At 42.9% G+C, this 24,438-nt stretch overlaps 2 protein-coding genes across 2 annotated transcripts in view; one reads left to right on the plus strand and one right to left on the minus strand.

Annotated features, from left to right (window-relative positions):
- The window catches only part of dnaaf11 (dynein axonemal assembly factor 11), a 45,399-nt gene extending 28,417 nt beyond the window's left edge, over window positions 1-16,982 (minus strand). Inside the window, exons 1-8 of the mRNA XM_071513848.1 lie at window positions 16,973-16,982; window positions 16,079-16,246; window positions 15,508-15,585; window positions 12,807-12,979; window positions 12,002-12,132; window positions 11,942-11,969; window positions 10,546-10,685; window positions 804-881 (exon numbers count right to left, since the gene is read on the minus strand). Coding sequence (XP_071369949.1) covers window positions 804-881; window positions 10,546-10,685; window positions 11,942-11,969; window positions 12,002-12,132; window positions 12,807-12,979; window positions 15,508-15,585; window positions 16,079-16,246; window positions 16,973-16,982 — 806 coding nt within the window. The remainder of the gene's footprint in view (window positions 1-803; window positions 882-10,545; window positions 10,686-11,941; window positions 11,970-12,001; window positions 12,133-12,806; window positions 12,980-15,507; window positions 15,586-16,078; window positions 16,247-16,972) is intronic.
- A 501-nt stretch (window positions 16,983-17,483) lies between these two features.
- On the plus strand, window positions 17,484-23,962 carry LOC139639699 (uncharacterized). The gene is made up of 4 exons (XM_071513847.1): window positions 17,484-17,811; window positions 18,842-18,957; window positions 20,112-20,235; window positions 23,130-23,962. Exons 1-4 carry the CDS (start codon window positions 17,547-17,549, stop codon window positions 23,960-23,962), a joined length of 1,338 nt encoding a protein of 445 aa, XP_071369948.1. The 5' UTR covers window positions 17,484-17,546.
- The last annotated feature ends 476 nt before the right edge of the window (window positions 23,963-24,438 follow it).

Genomic DNA, 24,438 nt, shown 5'->3' on the forward strand with positions numbered 1-24,438 from the left:
ATTACATTTACAAATTTAAAAGTATTTTCTGTTTCTCTATATTCAACCTTACTATTTTAATTTTTATTTATGTATTTATGTATTTATGTATTTATGTATTTATTTATTTATTTTTGTGCGAATAATATCAGAAACATTACATTTACTCAACCAAGTACAGGTAATAAAAACATCATGTGACTGTACTATACTGCAGATCTAAATATCCAGGAACTTCACCTTGATCAATAAACCTTCAGACATTGAAAGAATTTTTTTCCAAATGCCAAAGGGAAAAAGCGGCTCCAAGCTCAGATACTGAGGAGAGAAATCTGTTTCATTAATCCTGTTTTGTCAAAACTACAATGAAACAGAATTATCTCCCTGGGACAGACTTATTTATCTTTTTGTTGACGAAATTGCAAAAAGCCTTTGTCACCAAGCAGTCTAGCATGCAGACTGTGTATTTGCACATACACTTCACAATGACACACACTCATACAGACAAGTGAATATGTCACAATTTATCAGAAAACCCTAAGCCTGTACATGTCCTGATTTAGATGTTGTTTATTATGTGGCCAACATGCTTTGTGACTGTTGCCTGAATAAGAAAGGTGCTGTATGAGTGTCAGTATATAGTTGGATGGGTACAGTATGTATGGGTGTCAGTATATAGTTGGATGGGTACAGTATGTATGGGTGTCAGTATGTAGTTGGATGGGTACAGTATGTATGGGTGTCAGTATATAGTTGGATGGGTGCAGTATGTATGGGTGTCAGTATATACTGTATCTGGGTGCTGTTTGGTTCTCAGTACTTACTTGGGCTCATTGACATTCATGACCCGTCCGTCAGCAGTGATCAGGGTCCTTGGAGCCTTCGGCTTCTTCTCTGTCTCCCTGCAGGGGAATGGAAAAGCATGAATGGAGTACGTGTGTGTGTGTGTGTGTGTGTGTGTGTGTGTGTGTGTGTGTGTGTGTGTGTGTGTGTGTGTGTGTGTGTGGTCTACAGGGTTGAGTGACTGATGACAGTGCCAGAGTTATGGGGTCTTTGGGGTGAAGGTGAGAGCCACCACTCCTCCAGGAGCATCCATAAAGAGAGAGGTAACAGATAATGTGCAATGGACACACACACACACACACACACACACACACACACACACACACACACACACAGAATGTACGGCCACATACTGTACAATGAACTCTGCCTCTAAAGCAGCTTGCATACAGGACGTGATAACTCCACCCTGCCCTCTAAAACCTGTTATTTCCAATGGCTTGCACCGCAGTTTGCTGCATAAAAAATTTGAAAAAAATCTCCAATATAAACGACAAGGGAAGTAGCCAAGACTTCTCCAAACATCTAGTCCAGAGTTGCACTGTGCCAAGCAGCAGGTGGCGAGGAAACCGTGTCCTGTCTGGAAGACCCAGAACATGCAGGGATCTGGTCTTTCCCCACACAGTAGAAGACCATCGTCACACCGGGCCGCTCTCAGTGTGAAAGTGTTTAACTGTATGAATGAGAGTCGAAGTCTGGATGGAAAATGAGCATACGTGCTGAGCATATCTTCCAAAGGGTAAGTAAAAAGTCTAAAAAAAAGATTACAGTGTGAAACATAAATATATTATGATCTCCAGTTGTATTATTAGAGCTACATTCTGCACATTTTGTGTATTTTTAAACTTGAGCCTGCAGCCATTCAGTGTGTTTTCCTTCAGACCTCCATCCCCGAGTCAGACGTTTTACTATGACAGATGCTGATGCTGCACTTCTCATTACCATCTGCTGTACAACCAATCGCTCCATTAGCCACATGAACCAGACTGTGACAAAAGCACAGGCAGGGGAAGCACACACACACACACACACACACACACACTTCGAATGTGTCCATCCATTAAGCCCGCTGAGCAGCAGATGAATGGCGGCGGCCGGTGTCAGGCGAGCTGAGGCGGAGTGTTTAGCGCCCTGCGGGGGGGGGGGTCGACCGTCACGACTCCTGCGGCGGTATATCAGCCACGCCGGGGGAGAGGGTGACAGGGTGTCAGACAGGCAGCTGGGTGAAGCCCTCCGCCCTCTGAACGCTCAGATCGGCCATGTCGACTTTACGTCTTCATCAGGACAGAGGGTCGCAGGGAGACCCGTAAAGATTTTAAGTGCTGGAGCCTGGTGGTGGAGAGCAAGGCACTAACACTGCCATAATTTCTGCCTCTAGGGGTCTCTCAATCAAAACAATAACAAAAGACGTAGTTTGATGATGTCATGAAGTAGCGTGGGATCATGGGAGGTTTTTTTTTACAGGGACAGCTTCGGCGACAGAACGCGCAGCAAACAGGAATGAATAATCCTGATCCGTCACAGTGAGCGATAAAAACAATAGAATGAAAAAAACAACAGAGCGGCTAGAGCGGCTAGCTGGCCTACTTCCTTCCTCACTCTCTGACGGATCATCTGGTGTTTCCCGTGTTTCCCCGGAAGTTAGGGGGTAAAGGAGATGTGACGCCATGACAGGAAGTTAGGGGGTAAAGGAGATGTGACGCCATGACAGGAAGTTAGGGGGTAAAGGGGATGTGACGCCATGACAGGAAGTTAGGGGGTAAAGGGGATATGACGTCATGACAGGAAGTTAGGGGGTAAAGGGGATATGACGCCATTGACAGGAAGTTAGGGGGTAAAGGGGATATGACGTCATGACAGGAAGTTAGGGGGTAAAGGGGATATGACGCCATTGACAGGAAGTTAGGGGGTAAAGGGGATGTGACGCCATGACAGGAAGTTAGGGGGTAAAGGGGATGTGACGCCATGACAGGAAGTTAGGGGGTAAAGGGGATGTGACGTCATGACAGGAAGTTAGGGGGTAAAGGGGATATGACGCCATTGACAGGAAGTTAGGGGTAAAGGGGATGTGACGCCATGACAGGAAGTTAGGGGGTAAAGGGGATGTGACGCCATGACAGGAAGTTAGGGGGTAAAGGGGATATGACGCCATGACAGGAGACCAAATGAAACGCACCGTTACCTTGAAGAAAATTACAGATTTCTCTGGGTTTGAACATTGTTGGAAACATTTGGGATAACGTAAGTACACAACTCAAAAAATATATATAAACATAGGTCTAGTCGTTTCTAGATATTTTAATGCGGAAATGTTACATATTATACCTTTAATGCTTCCATTACTGCTGCGGTCATCCATGTTAATGTGACAATTTGTTTTATTCAGTTTCCATCTTTGTCAATCAAACAGTGTGGGTGGAGCTTGGATTTTCTGTTCACTCATCGTTTTAGAAATGTAGGCATTCATGATGCTGTGTTTTGGACAAATGTATTAGATGTTAATTTCCATCCTTGGTAACTAAAATATCCCAGACTGAGGTTTAATCTGAAACTAATAAAGTGCTCCACAGGTAGAACAAGGCACTAACACTACCAGGATTAGTTTGTGTTTATTAGAATACCAAATTGGAGATTAACCTGTAACTGCACCCAACTTTGTGTTGGGTGCAGAGTAGAAAATGTGTTTGTCTGCAGCACACTGTGGCTGGTGAATCCCAAAATTCACCAGCTGCTAAAGTGGCTGGTGACTTTTAGCAGCCAACTAAGTGTTTAGAATATAATTGGACTCCAAATGATGGTTGGTGTCCATCATTTGGAGTCCAATTTACCAACCGATGACAAAATATACCAGCATTTGGCCGGTGGCTGGTGGTCATTTCTCACCTCCTGTTGCAGTGTGAGGAATAAATGGGCAGACAGGCAGAGAGATGGTGTGTGTGTGTGTGTGTGTGTGTGTGTGGTTTGGAGATGAGTCGGGGTGAGACAGAGGGCAAGTATCTATTTCAAAAGATTCGGAGATCAAACTTCAGCGCTCCATCACCATAACGCCTGACTCACAGAGCCTGTTCCCCTGCACCATCCCTCTCTCTCTCTGCACCCTCTCTCTCCCTCTTTTTCATTGCAGGCCATATACTCCGACTCCGCAAGGTCAAAGTGTGGCACTCTGCGCTATAAAACCTGTTCCCAAACTTTTTATTTTGTTTTGGACGGGGCGTCTATCAAACAGCTGAGTCAGGGAGACATGGGCGATGACAGCTCCGGACCTGAGGACGATGTGTTCAGACAGCTCCCAGTTAGACTCACACACTTCAGTTTGCCTCGGGGAGAGGTCTAAATATGCAGCTGCTTTATTTTCAGAATCACAGTCACTATTTAGAGGGCTTCCAGGTGACAGAACACAGCCTCCAGCGGCCATGTTGGAGGTCCTCAGCTGTTGGACAACAATAGGTATGAACAGCTGATTGTTTTGCTAAAAGTATGACTTGTCCATCTCAACAGACAGTTAATTTCTGTCTGTTTATGACTGAACTGATCATTTCATCACTGATCCATCTGATTGATTTAGTGTTTAGATCAGTGGTTCTCAACATGGGGTCTGGGGACCACCAGGGGTCCCTGAGGAGGTTCCAGGGGGTCCCCAGCAAATTGATGAATTGTTAAACTTCACCATTATTTCATTTACAAGAAGTTAACACAATTAAAGAATGTAGAAGAACGACTGTTTTGATCATAGTTTCTCTGTTATCTCTCTGCCTACAATACAGATAGTCATGGAATTCTGGACAGTCTTGTTAGCTAGCTAACCATAGCATCTGGTCAGCTAACCATCACTGTCTTGTTGTTAACACATCTGATTAGCACACTAGCTAACATATCTAGTAGCAGCTAGCGTTAGCATGTTCACATTAACATCAGTGTGTTTGCTGGCTAGTTAGCTAGCTAACAGTTTGTTCAGGTTAACTGAGCTGACTCTTCTCAAGCTCCAACTCTTCATGTTTTGGAGTAGAGACTAGGGCTAAAGACAAGACAGTTTACTGTGTCACAGTAACCTACATTTGGAAACAAATCCACCTTATAACACTATTCACTTTTACTGAGAACGTTACTGAATGGATCTACAGCCACACCACAACAAGCTGACTCAGCTGCTCTCTGTTTCTAGCTGCTTGTTATAAAGTCTATTTAGACATTTACGTACAACCAGTTCTCCAGTGGACCTCCATGATGGAGCCAGACGTGGTTGATAGGAGAGTTAGAACACTTTTTCTTTCAAAACGCTATTTAATAATTTTGCAAAAAATAAAATAATTACCTGAGGTTTGTCACCCAGTATCTCCAGCATGATCCAGTCTAGACTGTTATTTTCTCAACCAGGGACTCAGGTTATACTATCCAATGAAAAATACCATACTTTTTTTTAAATTCTATGTTATCAATCATTTTATAAGTGTCATTTTATTTAAACAGTGGCTATCTCATTTTGGAACGAAGCTATTCAAATAACCCCTCAATGATATACTGCACATTATCACATGTAGAGAACAGATCTCCACCCATCCATCTCATCCACGCACATCAATTAACAATGTCCATTTTTCTGCCTGTCAGCTTGTCTCAACCTTCAGGAAGGTAGTGAGCCTCTTTAAATTCAGTGCTACAGATAGTGGGGCTGGATGTGCTGTTCATCTGGTACTATGCTTTTCTCCTGGCTGACCTTATCTCAGGATCCACCTCAGGAGCGGCAAATTCATCTTTCCTGACAATCCAGTGACGGCACGACTGCATGAATCAAGTCAGCTCGCTCTGACAGCCGCGCGCCGGGAGACGATAAAAACGGCAACACCGTATCAACCTGATTTTATGCTTGGACAGCATGCGGGCCTGGTCTGCTTTTTTTTGTGGTATGGATTAGGAAGTGGACTGTCGCCGGTTGGCTTTTTAGCCGTCAAACTCGGTTCCTTCAAATCCGTCTTATACCCCGACTTCCTATAGCCGGTCAGGGTCGGGAATGTGCATTATTAGCTTGTCTCTGCCGTTTCATGTCTTCATATCAGTGGTCCTGTATGCCTACATGAGCAGAGCAAGGCATTAACACGGCAAAGGTTACAGGTTTGATTCCCACTGTATGAGGGGTCGACGGCATGGGTCCATTCATTACAGAAGATTCAGTTCTGTAGACAGTTTGACAGTCGAGCTTCAGTGGGCGTGGTTTCTGATTGAGGGTTAGGGTTAGGTGTGAGGGCGGAAGTAACAATAATTACTCAGGTAAATGATAAATCACTGAGCTATTTAATCCGATCTCCTCTGAATTTATCAAGTCACTTGACAATTTATCGCTGTCTTTTTGAGTTCACATGCAATTTCATCACAGTATTTTTCAATTCACATTCATTTTTATCACCTCTAAATTTATCAGTTAATTTTTGTTACTTCCACCCTTCTGAGGCTCGCCTTAAATGATAAATGGCCATGCTGAATGATAGAAAGTGGTGATAAATGATGAAAATGGCTCTGTTTTTATCAAATCACCACCATTTTCATCAAATCACTTGCCAGTTTATCACTCAGTTTTTCAGTTCACAAGCATTTTCATCACATTGATTTCTATCATTTGATTTTTGTTACTTCGACCCCTCATACCACTGGGTCCGCCAAAGTTAAACATGTATTCCCTCATGGTGCTGTGAGGTGCTTTGGGTATAAGTGTCCACCAAACGGAAAATGTTAATTTCCATTCCTGATTTTCTTTGCGTCAGTAAGAACAACAATACAGCATTTAGATCTCTGCTCATGTTTTGCCTGCGTTGTGGAACAGGCTTAGTTGTGAGTTTGGTAAAGAAGATTCAAAAGGAGATTGGATGAGAAAACAAAAGACGTAGGCTACTATCTGTGCGCGTCCAATAAGAATCCTGTTGCCAGTGTTGTGATGTATTCATGAATGCATGGGTGGAGTGCTGGTTCCATTAAGATTCATTCAACCATGAAAAGATGCGTTCAGCTCGACTGTGTGTCGTCTGGGGGAACACACATCGCTGTTACTTCTCAACACCTATGTTAATAACAATGCACACGTGTTAAAAATGAGGTTTCCTTCTGAGGAGTGCAGGAAAAGGCATCCAGAGGGTTAGAGAGGCAGCAGACAGAAGAAGATTAAAGTGCATCAGGCAACAAACACACTGCCAGCGCAGCCAGGAGAGAGATGCTGAAATACATTCTGTCCACTTTAAAGTGTTTCCTGTGGGCAGGAGATCAACCAAAGCACCGTGACACAGCAGTATATTCTCATACGACAGTGTTCGTCATAACTACACCGCTCAGCTAATCGTGACTCTGTGGCTCTAGGTGTTATGAAAACTAAATGCTCTGAGTCAGAGCTGGGTCCAGGAGGCAGTGGGGGGGTGAAATGAAGTAAAAGAGTTCTGAAACCTGACTGGGGAAAAAATCAACTGTAGGGTCACAAGAAAAACAAAACCTCACTTTACAAACAAGGTGCATGAAATAGGAAAGCTAGAAAGGAACAAATTCAACTGCTCTTGGAGCCCAGTGGATGTTCTGAAGCCTTTATTGGTACAGAAAAACCAATGTGGTTCAAAGGCTTTTCGATGAAGGCTTTCTGCCCAAGTGCGTTGGATTTTCTGCAACATTTCTTAGAACATCCATCTGCCTCCAAGAGCAGCTGAATTGTTCTTCCTTTGTAACTGTAAGATCCCATGTTCAATCCTGCTGAAGTGTCTTTGAGCAAAGCACTGAATCCCTACCAGCTCCAGAGCAGGAGGTGCTGCACTGCGGTGTACCGTGACCTCTGACCTCTGACCAATTCCCTCTTGGGGATCAGCAGACGATCAGAAAAGAGAAGGAGTAGCTGAGCCAGGGTATTTCACTTCAGAGAGAGCTCCATCTCTACCTCTAACCCTAACTGTAGAGGTACAGAGGACATCTGCTAACCAGAGGGTTTCTGGTTTGATAACCAGTGCCAGCAGGAAGGTTTATTCCCTGTGAGCTGGCGACTGGAAGGTAGATGCTGGTATTACAGCTTTGGTACCCGCCATCCAAGCTCTGATTCTAGGTCTCCCCCCGGGGGGAAGTTCCCTATCGTCACTCCCTGTTCTCTTAGCTAGCTAGGTGTCTGCTGCAGGGAGTGACAGGATCAGAGCCTAGACACCAAACTCAACTCTGTATCTATATTTGCATTCATTCTCAATAATCTGTTTACGTGAGTTGGCTGAAATAACTGATATGATCAATGTCTTGACTGTAACTGTTCGTTGCCTCACTAGTCCAGAGGCTGCTGTCCCTAACCAAAATATTACAGCTGGTTACAGCTGGTGACTGATAGAACTGGTCTGACAGAGAGAGAGAGAGAGAGAGAGAGAGAGAGAGAGCATGACAGTGTGTGTTTGCATGTTAAGAGAGCGAGGAAGCACAGTGAGAAGTGGAGGTGACACACACACACCCAATTAACACCCTGACAAGTGGGTCACCTGTAGGGCGAGCACTAATTAACGGCATGGCGGGAAAATTCACTAGGATTGATTTACCCGTACTAGCCCCGCCTCTCACTCACTATCAGCCAGTCTGAAACACACCAAACAGGCTTCTCTTACACATGATTGGTTTGGGAGAGCGGAAGTGATCTAACATCTGGAGAAACATGCTAGTGACCTGGGGCCGGTTGCACAAAACACCTTAAGTTTTCTCCTTCAGTGTGACACTTAAGGCTTAATTTCTCCTTAGCTGAGGGACTTACTTAAGAATCCCTTATAAGGTTTCCTTAGTTAAGGTAAAACGTTAAGGCATTTACTGCATTGAAAGAGATTTTACAGCGGATTTCTACAGTTTCCATGGAGACCGTTTGTTTGCTTGTGCTTGTGATACCTGTTATCGTCTCACCTGTTATCGCCTCACAGAGTTGGCCGATAGATAGCAAAAAAAATGGCAGAAGAAAAGAAGACAAGAACACCAAATTGGTCAGATGAGGAAAATATTATACTTCTGGAGGAATACAATAAAAGAAAGCACATACTAAAATGTAAATTTGATCCGCAAATAACAGCAAACAGAAAACAACGAATGTGGGAGGAAATTGCAACGAAAATGAATTGAAGAAGTCTGGTGAAGAGGTTCATCCAAGAGGTCCAAAAAAAATACGACAACGTCTTCATTTATCGCCATAAACTCGGCCATGTTGTTAAGATAGAGTCAGAGGAACCTTACGTTTTTTTCCTTACTTTGGTTGCTAAGGTCTTTTGTGCAACGGTTTAACTAACTTTAAGGGACTCCTTAAGTATAAGACCAAGATAGGGAGAAAACCTTAAATACTTAAGTGAACATTTTAAGGATTATACCTGTCCCTGCCCTCCCCAGCTGTTACTGTAAATTACATCATGCTCTTAGTCAACCTGCCTGGTCAAATAAGGGTTAATTAAGAAGAAGAAGAAGCAGAACTGAATGAACGATTGCTTTCATTTATCTTACATGTCGTTGAAGTTAAACAGTGCTGTGTGTGTCATGTCTTTACTTGAGTATTTCCATCCTGTGAGACTTTCTACTTTTCCTCCTCTACATCTCAGAGGGAAATCTTGTTCTTTCTCCTCCTCTACATTTATCTGCCGGCTGGAGTTACTAGTTACTTTGCAGAATAAGGTTTTACATCAAAACATACGATCAGCTCATAAAACATGTTGCATTGTTAGAGTTTAAACTCCCCAACAGTATATGGAGCAGTTAGACCGACAACATTAAAATACTTCTGACAGGTTCATGCTTCAATAATTTAACTCTCTGACAGAATGACGACTTTTACTTTTGACACTTCACTGCATTTTACTGCTGATACTTCTAGACTTTTACTGAAGTAAACTTTTGAATGCAGAATCTATACTTTTAATGAAGTATGTTTCCATGATGGTATTGCTACTTTTACTCAAGGATTTGAGGACTTTTTCCACCAGTGGCTGAATTTGATGTAAATGCTTTGGCAGCAAACTTCTGGGTTCCTTAAGTGATGGGTGATGTTGTAGTGACACACAGTGGATGAAACGGTGAACTGCACTGTTACAAAGCTCACTCAAGAAAGGTTCATTATGAGAGGGAAAGGTAAGGGACTTGCTTTTACTGGTAAATGGGAAAAACTATCAGTTATAAAGGCATGGGATTTTGAGCTTTGATATGTCCTGTTTTTGTATTCTTCTTTTCCTGTTTTTCACATTTTTTTTGTTTTCTTTTGCCTTTTGTATTGGCTTTATTTATAAAAACTGTAAATGGAGTGTATAATACTTTATTATGTTCTGTTCTTTTATGTAACTTTATACGTTTTATTTATGTATAAGCTTATGTGACTATACCTGCATATCAGTTAGACTTTCTCTACCTTTTTTCTTCATAACTGGGCTGTGATCTCCATTCTGTCTAGTTAATATACTTTGTTTTACATTTGTTATGTTTACAGTGTTTTTCCTCTCTTTTCTGATGTCTCTACATGTTTTTTTTGTCATTTCTGTGTGTTTTGTGTTGTATTGTTATTTTTGTTAAGTAAATAAAAAAATAAATTTAAAAAAAAGCTCACTCAAGTGTTAACAGTGAAGTCCAGCACCAGACTCCTGAAGAGAGCCAGACTGTTTACATGGACAGCTGTGTCGGCCAGCCTCTGCTTGTGCTTGTGTTAAAAGGGAAAAGACCTGTCATACCCTTACAGATAAAAGATAAAAACATAAATGCACTAACTTCTCCTTCGCCCTCCTCTGGTCCTCCAGGTGGCGGTGAGCCTCCAGGCGAGACTCGGGGGTGAAGGAGCACGGCGTCTCCCAGAACTCCTTCTCCTCCTCCGGGCTCGTCTTCTTCTCTGTTTCCTCCTCCTCCTCCTCCTCCTCCTCCACCACCGCCTGGTTCTCCTGGTTCTCCTTGTTCTCCTCCAACCCTGGACTAAAAAAGCGGCATAAAAGAATAAGATTCAGTCCAGTTCACTTCAATTCATCTCAGATCAGTGCACTTCAATTCTACTTTTGTACCAACTTGTGTGAATGTATGTATTTCTATGTCTTAATGCATGGATGTATGGAAAGATGTCATGTTTTATTATTCTAGTACTGTGCCTTCTGTTTGGGATTTGTGCAATATGTTGTGTTGTTGATTTGTGTTCTTTTATTGTATGGAAAACCAGCAGCACTGTGAGTCCAATACAAATAAAAGTATATCATATTGTGTAGTAATACAATGCAATAGATCTTTATCCTACATGGGGCAGCAGCAGTCTGCAGGTTAAAGAAGAGGCTTGTGATTGACAGGTTGCCCAAATTTAGGCGTTTAGCTGACGTCCTTATAGAGAGTGACCTGAGTACAGCAGTAGAATAAGCTTCAATTCATAAACCACAATCCTATTCACAATCATTACAATCAACCAACAGCAAGGAGGTCCAGGGTCAGAGGAGCAGTACCCTGACAACACTCCTGTGACCCCAGGAACGGTCCGACCGAAACAAAGAGAAAACAGAGAAAGCCTGAGCACAGCTGGAAGAAAAGTGGGATAAATGGACATTAAAGCAGCGACAAAGACAACTGATTTACAGACAAAGGAAAACTGACTTAGTGGATGAAACTGTGAGAATGGACGAACTACTGAGAATGTAACTCCCAAACAAAACATCCTTTTTTTTAAATTTTCTTTTCTCTTTTTGTTTGTGTACATGTTTAACTGTTGGTTTTCCATGTTTAGAAATGTTGAACTCAATAAAAACTAAAGTGGAAAAAAACAAAACAGAGTTCGCCTGGTGGAGCGTTGGGACGCCTGGAGGTTTTCCAGCTCAGTTTCTGATTGGATTTATACAGTAGAGTCTGTTTCTTCTGTTTTCTATCAGGCAGCTCTGTTATGAGCAAAGCTTCCTGTTCTTCTGCCTCGCCGCCATGTTGACGCTCAGAACAAACCGACACACACACACATCTATCAGCAGTAACTCTGTCTGTTGTCTGATGGATCAGTGCGGCCGCCGCCTGAGACAGAAATGCTCGGAAAAGAGAGAAGAAGTCAGAGCTGAGGAGAGGTGGAGGAGCGTCTCTGTCTGCCTACTCTGTGTTGTTGATGTCGGTGTACCAGCGGCCGTCGAAGCCCGGTTTCCTCTCTCGCTGGGCAGCGTTGTTTTCTCTCTTTCCTCCTCCTCCTCCTCCTCCTCCTCCCTTCCTCTGCGCCTCCCCCCTCTCCTCGGCTCTCCTCCTCAGGTATTCCTGCTCCTGCTGCTGGATCCGCCTCCTCACCTCCTCCAGGCCCTGTCCGGCCCGGATCCGCTCCGACCGGCTGATCTCCGTCCCGTCCAGCCACTGTGGACAGAGACAAACACACGGCCGGTTTGTCAACTTTACATCTGGAGCAGAATTATACAGATTTTCTAATCCAGGATCAGACTGATCTTGCTGATTTTGTCTTTAAATAGACATTTAACAACATGTTGTTAGGCCAAAAATACTTATCTGCATAAATATATGATGCATGAGAACTTGAACAAAATTCAGGTTTTAAGGATTGTGTTTTAAGGAATGATTTGAGGCAGTGTTGTAAAGCGGTGATTCTCAACCTTTTTCATATCAAGGACCACTAGTTTAGTCCACATTAGAGCCACAGACCCCCATTTGATGAGATTTTGTCTCTCGGCCCCAAATCTGAGAATATTTGTATTATGATTTAGATAATGATTTTGTCCAGAATTCCATTACTATCTCTATTGTAGGTAGAGAGATAACCAAATGACCAAAACAGTCAATCTTCTACATTCTCTAACTGTGTCCACTTCTTGGTGGTCCCCGGACCCCACGTTGAGAACCGCTGTTGTAAAGCCTAGAGGCCGAGACAGAAAGGCCCGGTTACCTTTAGTCTTCAGACCTCAGGACGACCAGCAGGGCCCTGCCTGAGGTGAGGTAGGGTTAAGGTAAGGTTATGGTTCAGGTTATGGTTAAGGTTAAGGTTAAGGTTATGGTTAAGGTTAAGGTTAAGTTACCTTGAGCTGGGGCAGAGAGGCCACCACATACTGCCTGTAGCCCTGGAACTGGGAGCAGGGGTTCCCCACCAGGAACAGCTCTCTCAGATGGACGTTGTGTCTCAGCGTCTCCACTCCGCTCAGCCGGCCCACGAAGTTCACCGTCAGGTCCAGTTTCTGCAGACTCTCACAGCCTGCAGGGGGCGAGAGGCTCTGTTCACACCTTTACTCTGATCAGACTCTGACAGCACAGCACCATGCTGAGTGTCTCCTTTGCAGAGAGTGGGATGTAACAAAGTAAAAATACTTCATTACTGTACTGTGTGTAAGTAGGATTTTCAAGTATCTGTACTTTACTCAAGTTTTTCTTTCACTGAAGACTCACTACTCACTACATTTCAAAAGAAAAATCTGTACTTTCTACTCACTACATTTTCAAAACAGACTCGTTACTCTCTGGAAATCATCAACTGATTTTCTAAAAAAAAATATTTTCAGCATCAGACGGCTTCCATCCCGGAAGCAGCTGATCAAGAGCCAGATGTGATCGGCTGCTTGTGCTTGTGCAACAGGAAGAAGAGAGAAGCAACAGGAAGAAGAGAGAAGCAACAGGAAGAAGAGAGAAGCAACAAGAAGAAGAGAGAAGCAACAAGAGAGAGAATTAACGTTAGTGAATTCAGCTGCTAGGGTTCAGGTTCCTGATCTGAGCTGCAGACTCTTTCTCATCTGGGATTCAGAGGAACGCTCAACAGAAAACCAGCTTAGAACATTAGAAATGACTTTTTTAGAGAAAGACTTTCACTTTAATACTTTAAGTAAATTTAAGACCATGTACTTTTATACTTTGACTTGAGTAAAGGATTTGAAACTGTACTTCTACTTCTACCAGAGTATATTTTTAAATGAGTATTTGCACTTTTACTTGAGTAGGAAATTTGTGTACTTCTACCACCTCTGGTCCTTTGTGTTGATTGAGTAGTGCTGCGCCAGCACAGCAAGAGCATTCCTACCACTACCAGAGAGAATATGACGTTAAAATAATGGTCTATCTAATCTAAAAACAGAGAAGTGCAGTCCTAATACTTAGAATTAATATTACATATTTATAACACAACATTAAGTCGTCTAGGTTTAAATATACTTAATGTTTTTTTGTTTTTTTTTTACTATCCAGCACAAAACGTTTTCAGCACTGCATCTTGCAATACAAGCATCACTGGGATCACAACAGGGGCAGATGAGGAACCAAAACTAAATAATAACTTTAGTTATATAACACCTTTAAAAACAGAGTTTACAAAGTGCTTTGACAGACAAAATAAAAGCAGAATACTAAAATTATGAATTTAAAAGGCAATAAAACAATAATAAACAGGGATTAAATTCATTGGAGGACAGAGGTGGAAAGGAGCAAACATTCAAGTAAATAGTGGTATAATGGTAGGATGAAAAACAAAATAATAAAATAATAGCATAAAAGTAAGATTAAGATAATTACGATAGAGTTAAGATAAAGACGTAAAAAGACAATAGAAAGATGATAAAAAGATGAAAAAAAGCTGATAAAGAGACAATAAAAAGCTGATAAAAAGAAAAGATAAAAAGACAATAAAAAAGACGACATCACATAAAAGCAAGTCTATAAAAATGGGACTTAAGAAGTGATTTAAAAGAAGTCACTGATTCTGCAGCCTTCTCTCCTCAGGCAGGTTCAGAGCCGAGGGGGAAACCCAGATGGAAAAAGCACGGCCACCTTTAGTTTTAAGTCTAGTGCTCTAATGCCTCTGAACACAGGAGGCACTAGAGCTGCCTGATGCCACGCCAAAATCTGCACGATATATTAAACATATTCAGTTATGCTAATGAGGTCATCAGCTAGCAAGTATTTCTATTCCAACATACTTGTCTGCATATAACATCTGGGCTGTATTAACATGAACTCTGCAAGCTTTAATAGGGGGGCTGGTGACATCAGAGGGTGAAGTGAATAGTGAAATAATCTACTTTTATGATAAGATAACAGTTTTTGGTACATATAAATATCATTTTTTGGTGATTGGTCTCCTTACTTTAATAATGACAGACATATATATACATACCTTTTGGATTTTTAATTTCCTATTCAATTTCCGCCTATAATTCATGTGTTTAAGTGTAGGACAAAGGTACTGATGGAATCTTTGCTTTATTGTATGCAATAACTGTCTGTGAACATCCAGTCCAAATTTGGTGTCATTCTGATCATTATTTCCAGAGATACATGTGATAAGGCAGACGCTGTCCCTCTTGGAGAAGCCTAAATTTTCACTATTTATGTGAAATTTATATTTAAATTTATATTAAAGTTATGTAAAAACATGGTTGTGCTTTGTTCTACCTCGGGTAGGGGTATATCAAAAACTAAAGCCTTTTTTGGAGATTTGTTCCTCTAGTATAAGGAGTTATAGTAGTTTCAAGAAAAACAGTTTCCCCTCAATAATAGGCAAATCTATGCAGCAAGGTGATCCAAAATCTAATGAGATCATCTACACTATAGAGGGAATCTGTGGTGTCAGGATGAAATTTTCACAAGAGTTTGTCTACACACACACACACACACACACACACACACACACACACACACACACACACACACACACACACACACACACATCTGCCACCACGGTAAAAAAAACCAAGCATTACTGCTACATCAACACTGAACTTTCTGACTTTTACTGACCCTCGAGGTTTTCAATGACTTCAATGTTGTTCAAGGCCAGATTCAGATACTCCAGCTTCTTCAAGCGGCCGACATTTTCTGAGGGGAAGAAACAGGGTGATTGCTTTTAAAAATTCAAAGTAAATTAGAAAAAAATTTAAAGTTAAATTCATACAGCTGGAAAGGGAACCGTGGAACCGTGCCTCACCTAGAGCTGAACAATTAATCGACAAAAAAAAATCTAAATCGCAATATGAACTTCTGCAGTTTCCAGATCTCAGAGTCTGCAGTTAATTTCTTCATGTGAGTTTGGTCCAAACTGGATTTGTGAACAAGGAGTTTTAGAGCTGCAGGTAATCTTTGGTCCATGAATCAAAACCTTTCATCAGACTCAAACTCAGTAAATCCTGCACACTCACATCTATTTTTTTTTTAACAAAATCACTTTTCTTCAAACAATTTTAAAGTTTTAAAAGATTTATGACAAGAAAAACCTCTGATGATATGAATCGCAGATTAAATCGCAATTTCAATATTCTGTCAAATATTGCAATTATATTTTTTGTCAATATGTTTCAGCCCTATGTCTCACCTATCCTGGGAATGAGGTTGTTCTGCAGGTAGAGGATCCTCAGCTCCCGGCACCAGCGCTCCACGTGTTCGATCCTCTCAATGTCCTGCTGGTGCAGAGAAACCTCCTCCAAGGAGAAAATCTCACAGTCGTTGTGTTCGGCCCGCCGGCGGACCATGTCCTCTGTGACTGGGTGGACAATACACACGCACACACACACACACACACACACACACACACACACACATACATACACACACAGGGGTCAAGCATGATTTGTAGCATTGAGGATACAAACAACAACAGCCTCTAGTCAGTGATAGGAGACTCTTTTCTTGGCTTTAATTGATTTAATGAGTATGATGTTTATTGTCATTTGATTGTTAAAGCACTTTGTAAATGTTTTTTTTTTAAAAGGCTATTCAAATAAAGTTTATTACTATTTGAAGTAGTAGTAGTAACATTAATAGTAGTAGTAATAGGCCTAATATTAATAGTAGCAGTAGTAGCCTATATTCATAGTGGTAGTAGTAGTAGTAGTAAAGATAAGATATCACTTTATTAAGTATTATTAGTAGTAGTATTAGTAATAGTAACAGTAGTAGCAGTAACATTTAATAATGTATATTTAGACATAGGCTCAGCTTTGCCATCTTACACTATTAAATCATTAGTTGTTTTGGATGCCTGGCTAACTAACACTGACCTAATTCACATGAAGCGCTAGCTACGGTGCCAAAATTAGCTAAGTTAACGTTATCTTAACTAACGTTAACGTTAAAAGTGAACTTAGCTGAAGCTAAAATAGCAGCCGAAACTTCCCATTCAATTTCAACTTCACATCTAATTTTATAAATTCCAGATAGCAGTAGTAGTTGCAGTTTTTACTTAGTTATCTTAACTTTTCCAACTTACTGTAGACCATCTTTCTGTTGTTGTCAAGCGTTGCTGTAGAAACCACACTGATGCTGCATTCTAGTGCTGTGGGAAAAAAGAGACCAGCTTGAAATGTATGGTAAATATAGCTGGGAAACAGAGAAGAATGAGGGTCCATTTTGTTCATTTCGATATTACTTCCTACCAAAAAGCATTTGAAGGCTCGATCAGTCGTGTTTACGCCTTCCAACCTCGGAAATAGAAGCGTACGAGGAGCACCTGAAGGCAACAGCGGGCTCAGATGAGACGCGATCTGCAGCTGGATGGCACTAAAGATGAGAGGGGTAGATATGGGGGGTATATGGCTTTTATTTTGAAAGTGGCGATGCGGAAGTGGCCTTGACGACTACTAGGAGGAGGAGACAGCCGAGCAACAACAAACAACAACGGGTCGCCGCAGCATCCAGCCCAGCCACACCGCCCGGTTAAAAGGACAAAATAAGCCTGTCTAGCCAGCTAGCTAGTCATTTCTCATTCTTTCGGATGCGTTGTGTTAGCTAATGTCAATTTAATTCACGTTCAGGTGATTATTGCCGTTGCACATCTGTTCACGATGACGAATTACAAGGCGTTTCATTCTCAACTGACGTCCATCATGGAGGCACTGACCAAAGCGGCCGTGGCGGAGATCTGTGAGCTGGTGGATGACAGCTACGCCGTTTTACAGCTGGAAATCTCTCGAAGCCACAAAGAGAACGAAGCGCTGCGGAGGAAACTGGAGCTGATCGAGACGATCATCGCCCGCGGACACCGAGGGAACATCGCTATGTTGGACTACAATGGGCAGGAGGCCGGAGGGTTGGTGGATTTCACTGTCGGTAAGTTCAGGCCGTTTTCCACGCTGCGCCGGTGTCGGGATTCACTTCTGCATTTGCGTTTCATTGATGGTATTGATGGTGGCAGGCAGTGTATTGTGTGATGCATGGGTTCCCCTTTCCCCGGTAACGTTACGTGCCCGTTCTCGTTGAAAGACACCGGTACGCCAAACTCTATTCAAAAATCTGGCAATTCCGTTGCCTTGCTTAACGACAAAGGTACACTTCTCCAAAAAAATATGACTCAGTGATGTTTTCTGAATCGTTTGGAGACGCTTGTCAATTCGGCATACATATAATGCGCAAAGTAGCATTTATTTCAATGAAACGTCAACTTTTTTCAGCCGTTTCGTCCCACAATTTTAAAATAACGTTACACCGTGGTGGGCGTAGTGAGCAGATGGAATGGATTGTAAAAGTTTTATAGGAAATTGGAAAATTGATCGGAATAAACGTTGTTTCCTGCATTATATGTATGCCGAATTAATAAGTGGCTCCTATTTATTCCTAATAAGTGGTCATATTATTTGAGAGATTTAGTTACCTTTGCCGATAAGCAAGGAAACATTAAATTGCCAGATGTGAGTAGAGCTTGGCATACAGTTCTCTCCCAACGAGAACGGCACACAGCAGGCTAGGGTTCCCCACATTTTGGATATAGGACCCCTAAATAGATAGACATTAGAGCAAGGGCCCCAATTTGGTAAGATTTGGTCCCAATGAAGCGCATAATGCCCATGTATACATGCTGGGATACAGATGGGGGATGAATGGTATGTGTTTATGTATCTGTATGGTGTGGTTATCTATGTTTCTGTGCATGTACTGGCTGTGAAAACAAATTTCCTGTGGCACAATAAAGACTATATCTATCTATCTATCTATCTATCTATCTAGAGGTCTTTGTTGCCTGTCTGTAGTTGGGGAGATAACAGCAGTGAGGTACAGTAAAACCTGTGGTCACAACAGTCAACCTGACACATTCTCCCACTGAGACCCTCTTGTGTGTGTTGTGTGTTGTGTTTTCGTCCAGAACGTGCCTTGTCAAGCGGATTTGGTGCCAAGCAGCCGAAAGCCAGTCTGAAGAAGAGTGGAAGGGTCCTGGCTGTGGAGGCAGCGACAGAGATGATGAGCCCCGTGCCCACAGAGGTACGACTGCTTCCACACTGAAACTAACAGGGTTCCTACGCAGGTCTGGAAAGTCTGGAAAAGTATTAAAAATGAATTTGATCATTTCCAGGTCTTGAATAGTTTGGGAATTTGGGGAAATATCTGGAAAAGTATGGAAAATGTTGCGGTTCAGGTCCGATACACACATAATTCTAGCTTTTATGTTGTTGTAGAGCCACTTTGAGTCCACAGTTTTTGTTGATGTGAAGAATAATGTTCAGATTGAGGGACGCTCTTATTACCCAGTCGCTGTCAGCATGCATTATATCAAATACCCACCAAAATCAAATCCGGTCAAGAACATAGGGTCTGGGAAAAATATGGAATTTTAAAATGGAAACCGTGTAGGAACATCATCTGACATATTCTGATATTTGTGGCTGTGAAGAACAATCTTCATCTATACAGTGATATGACCTAGTTAGTGGTCAAAGCATGTGAAAGCATCGCCTCCATGGCCCATAGTAACATACATTGTGGTGCTTTTTGAGGGTTTGGTGCCAAATGTGGCGTAAGTGACATTTTGGCTGAAAATGAGTATAATATATCGTGTTGATCAGATGAGGAACGCTGCACAGGCTTCAAACATCCATGTGTAGAGGGGAAAAAAAGAAGAAAAAAATCCAAGGCATTCTCCTCTGTATAAAGTTTATTATTCTTGGATATTTCATGTTAAAATGTTGCCCCACCCAGCTTTCTTCAGGGTGCAAAGTATTGGTATATTTCATTCTTCTTTCCTTGGATTTTTTCTTCTGTTTTTCCTCCGAGTATTATACTGTATATCATTGGAAAGCTGTTGTTGAGTTCAATCAGATGGTCAAAAGAACGCATTTGTAATCATTAACTAAATTAAAATAAAGGGAAAAATCCAAAAGACTCAAGTACGTATTGCCAAGGCTTGGACTCTAGATTAAATTTGGTGCAAAATGGGTGTAATAGCTTTTTACAGAATATACGTTTTCTGAATCTTAAACCCTGTAAAACAGTGTGCCATCATTTATAAATGTTTCATTTTTGCTCTGCTATAAATTTAGGAAAATTAAACCTACGCCTCTTTCACTCTAAACGCTCATTTTGTTCTGGAGAACATGACATGCAGTTAGTGTATTTCGTCTTCTGCTTTCTACACTTAGGTGAATTTGCCATTAACTGTAGAGGAACCGAGTGATCCGGATGTTGTTTTGATTAAGGAAGAAACGGCGGGAGAGGAGGCGAGCGGAGACGGAGCCGCCGACGAGCTGCTGCTCAACGAGGACGGTAAGGCAGGAGTCACACCGCACGCTGCCTGGGGTGTGGTTGATTAGGGCCGAACAATTCATCGAAATTTTATCGAAATCGCAATATGGCCTACTGCAATTTTCAAATCACAGGAGGCGCAATATTTGTTAAAGGTGAAATGTGTCAAAATAGCATTTTAAAGTAAATATTGTGGTGCTGCAGAGATGTCCTGGCCTACACATCATATTCTACAGACTTAAGAAAACATCTTTGTTTGGTACAGATCCCCGCAAAAATCACACCATAATCATTTTAATACGTTTTTCAATGAAAATGAGAATAATGATGTAAAAATTATCATTCCCTCTAATATCGCAAATCATATCGCAATTGCAATATCAGTCAAAATAATCGCAATTAGATATTTTTTCAAAATCATTCAGCCCTATTGTTGATCCAGGAATTCATGATTATTCTGTCGTTGAGCTCAACAAGCCTAACAACAGTCGAACACGTCACCGCATACAAATTAGTGTATACTCACTCGTATCGTGTGTTTCTTTACACTCCTCTCCAACGGGTCATTGTTTGACGTGTTGGTTTGCGTTTCATTATTTGATGATGTGAGCATTCATCATTTGTTGTGGTCATTTGTTATTTGTAGATTGTACGTTTTATCATTAGATATGTTCATTTATTGTTGGATTGTGACACAGAAAATGTTCCTGTAAGCATGAAGATTAAAGAGATAACGTAATCGAGGGAAACCAGAAATAGCAGCGACAAAAAGAGCGTGAAAGAGCCAGAGAAACCGCGGAGGGAATCTGAGAATTTAAAAGCCGTTTGATCGATCATGAAGGTGCAGATTTCCTCTAACGAGATCAGCGAGCCGAGCCTCCAGACCGTTCGTTTAAAAGCGTCGGCCACCAGATGTTAGCACAGAGATGGAAACAAAGGCAATGAACCGGAAAAGGAAATGGAGATGCTTTTCTACAAAGCAACACCGCCAATCGTGAGATATGTTAGACCAGTTGCAGATGGTACCGCGGTGGCAGCTGCTGCGTGGAGAGTTCGACTAGTTCGGCCTGCGAAGCCGATGCGACGCTTCGTTTTCTCCCCAAACGTGTCCTTCTGTCTGCACAGACCCGCCAGAATCCACTTCCACAGCAAGTATACTGTGTCCTTAAGTCGCTCCGGACACACACATTAGCTAAACGCCTAAATGTGAGCAGATGTGAGTTGCACACGCTGCGACCCTCACCGCTCACGGACAGCAGCCCAGCAAACGGGAAAACACAACAGGTTTATTTATCCAGCTGTTCACCACACAGCCAGTCTCACAGGACTTTACAAAGACAAGCTGTGGAGGAAAATTCAACATATCTATAAACAGCTGAACTGGGGTCACCTCAGGGAATGTGGTTGCCTGATATCAGACAGAAGTGTCAACTCGTTCCACTCCATTTCCATCTTCAGTCTGACATTGCCTCCACTCTAACCGATTTCCGTGGGGGAGGGGGATTCGATTTTCCCTAACCGATCACTAGAGACCGACGTATCCGTCTGAATTTGACGTCATTTTAAGTCGACGCTGATGTGAAAAAAACATCTTCCCTTTGAATAAATGCCTTCAAAGCAGAGTGCTGTTCGGATTTCAAAGTAATTGGTACTTTTAATGGATTCAGAACAGCCTGGATAGCAGCGTCTATCTTGTCTATAGCGTCTCCATTGTTGTTATTACTCCTCCTTGGTTCCGGCGCACAGCTTGACAACAGCGTTAGTCCCGCCTGTGGCTCTGATTGGCTAATCGTTAGTCCCCCACCCCGGCGCTCATCGGGACCGATCATTTTTCAACCGCTGTTTCATGTCACAATGCCAGACCAGAATCAGTCAACTCAGTGGAGTGGGCGGAGTCAAAGGTCTGGACCCAGGCAAGGAATGTAAGGTTTCATGTCTACTTTGATAACCTGTTCTGATGTCAGCACATTCTGTACAGAACGGTGGGTTCGGATACATGTGTCGGATCGGACGGCCGCGGGTTGAAAAAAACCCGACCCACAGCATCACTGATGTAAACAATAACCTGATAACTCGTAATCTGCTGCCTTACAACGCTAACGTAGGTAGCATCATTACCTTGTGGTATTTAAGTAACGTTAGTGGAATTAGTTTAATTGATAACGGTGTGACAATCCATTGAATTGAATTGAGCTCAACACGTGCTGTCGGCCTGTCAAAGATACGTATGTGCTTGTTTTTCAACAGACAAAACAGCTTAATTCAAATGCTTGATGAGTCCAACACTTATCATAAAAACAATCAACTTACATCTCTCTTCTCTTATATAGAATACAACCTTTGAAGTGTTTTCCCGTGTCTACTGTCCTCCGTTATCTCTCTCTCTGGATTTGTTTTCCTTTCTGTCGGTTTCATTTCGTCACGTGGTGAAACGCAGTGTTGTCACTCGTTAGGAGCGCTTGTTTCGATGCAACGGGTGTCCCTAATGAACATGCGGCAGAATCGTTGTCATTAAGGGATGAGATCGCATAGAGGTATGAATCGAGATCGCGATTTTAATACGATTAATCGTGCAGCCCTACTGGAAAGACAGAACAGGTCCACCTAACTTACCTGTGATTTTGTAGCGCTGCGTCTTTGTCCATCGAATATTGTGGCATTCCACTTTAAATGTGGCTTTTGTGAGACAGGCAGCAAATTTTATATATCAAACACCCAAGACAGACTGCAGCCATTGTTTCTTTTTTTAGTGCATGGGGTGCTTTTATTTTAAAATAGACAAGCTTGACGCGTTTTGACAGGAGTCTTTAACAGAAGGGTCTTTGGTCGTTTCATCGAATGCAAAATCAACTTGAAATCACTGCCGCTCTGTTTTAATGTCTCTAAACTCGGCTCATTGATTTTGTTTCTCCAAGGAACGGAGGTGCAGCCGATAGCGGACGACTGTGAAGAAGGGCCGTCTGGAATGATAATCGCCGCCACAGCCGCCAGCATGAGGCAGTGGGAGCAGAACAGCGACGGAGCGTCGGAGCGACTCGAGCCTCGAGAATCTCACAGCGAGTCGGGGTCTCCCGGCCCGGCGGGGGGCGCCGACAACGACTCGTCAGAGGTCGTGTTTGACTTGGCCTCAGAATCGGACTCCGAAGCGCCCTCCGTCACTTTGACGCGAAAGCCGTTTCTCCTCGGGTCGGGGGGAAGTCCCACGTCCCTCCCCGGGACCTTTGACCTGAAACGGGGCGTGTCGATGATCAGCTCCCTCCCCTACGACATGGAGCTGGAGATGTGTTCGTCGTGGAACAACCAGGGCCTGCCCAGCATGGTGCCCGTCCCGCGCCGGCCGTACCTCAAACCGGACCACCGGGCGCCGCACCTGGACAAAGTGTCCGACCTGAACGCGGCCGGCTTTCCTTTGGCTTTGGGCCTCGGCGTTTCCAAGATGGACCCGCTGGACCTGAACAGGTACTGCAGGGACAGGCGCTTCATCTGCAGCTACTGCGGCAAATGCTTCACGTCGTCACGGAGCCTGGAGACGCACGTGCGCGTGCACACGGGGGAGCGCCCGTACAGCTGCGCTCAGTGCGGGAAGCGCTTCACGCAGTCGGGTCACCTGAAGACGCACCAGAGCGTCCACACGGGGGAGCGGCCGTTCGCCTGCGAGCACTGCGGCAAACGGTTCGCCGGGAAGCAGAACCTGAGGATACATCAGCAGAAACACCATCCTGCCGACCAGGGAGCGGCTCCCGTGTAGCTCGACGGGTGGAGCGGGGGGGGGCGGGGGGAGCGGGGCCAGGCGGGCGGGGCGGGGCGGGGCGAGGCTCGAACACTGCCAGGGTCGAGGGGTCCAGTCCCACTGCGGCCGGACGCGCCGAAAATGTATGCACTCATGGTACTGTAAGGCGCTTTGGGTAGAAGCGTCCACCAAATGAGCTATAAGCTATGATAGACCAGAACCTTACTGCTGTTACTGTTACTACACATCTAATTTAAATAGATCTTTTTTTAAGTTCAAGGCCTTTTACAGATCTTTTAGAAGAATGGGTGCTTTTAATTAGAAAAAAATGATAAATAGTAATAACTCTTTTTATTTTATTAGGCCTTACATTTTTTTAACCATCTTAACTGCCTTGGTAGGAACCCTAGTTTGTTTTACTCTGAGACAAAGCTAAATGGGACTACGACCTGATACAGAGCAATTCTTACCTCAAAAAGAACGTGGGCCGTTTT

The sequence above is a fragment of the Centroberyx affinis genome, unplaced genomic scaffold (assembly GCF_046629955.1).
Source record: "Centroberyx affinis isolate AG114_WGS23_722 - 3 ecotype Tasmania unplaced genomic scaffold, CSIRO-AGI_Caff_v1 ptg007576l_1, whole genome shotgun sequence".
In the NCBI taxonomy this organism is placed as follows: Eukaryota; Metazoa; Chordata; class Actinopteri; order Beryciformes; family Berycidae; genus Centroberyx; species Centroberyx affinis.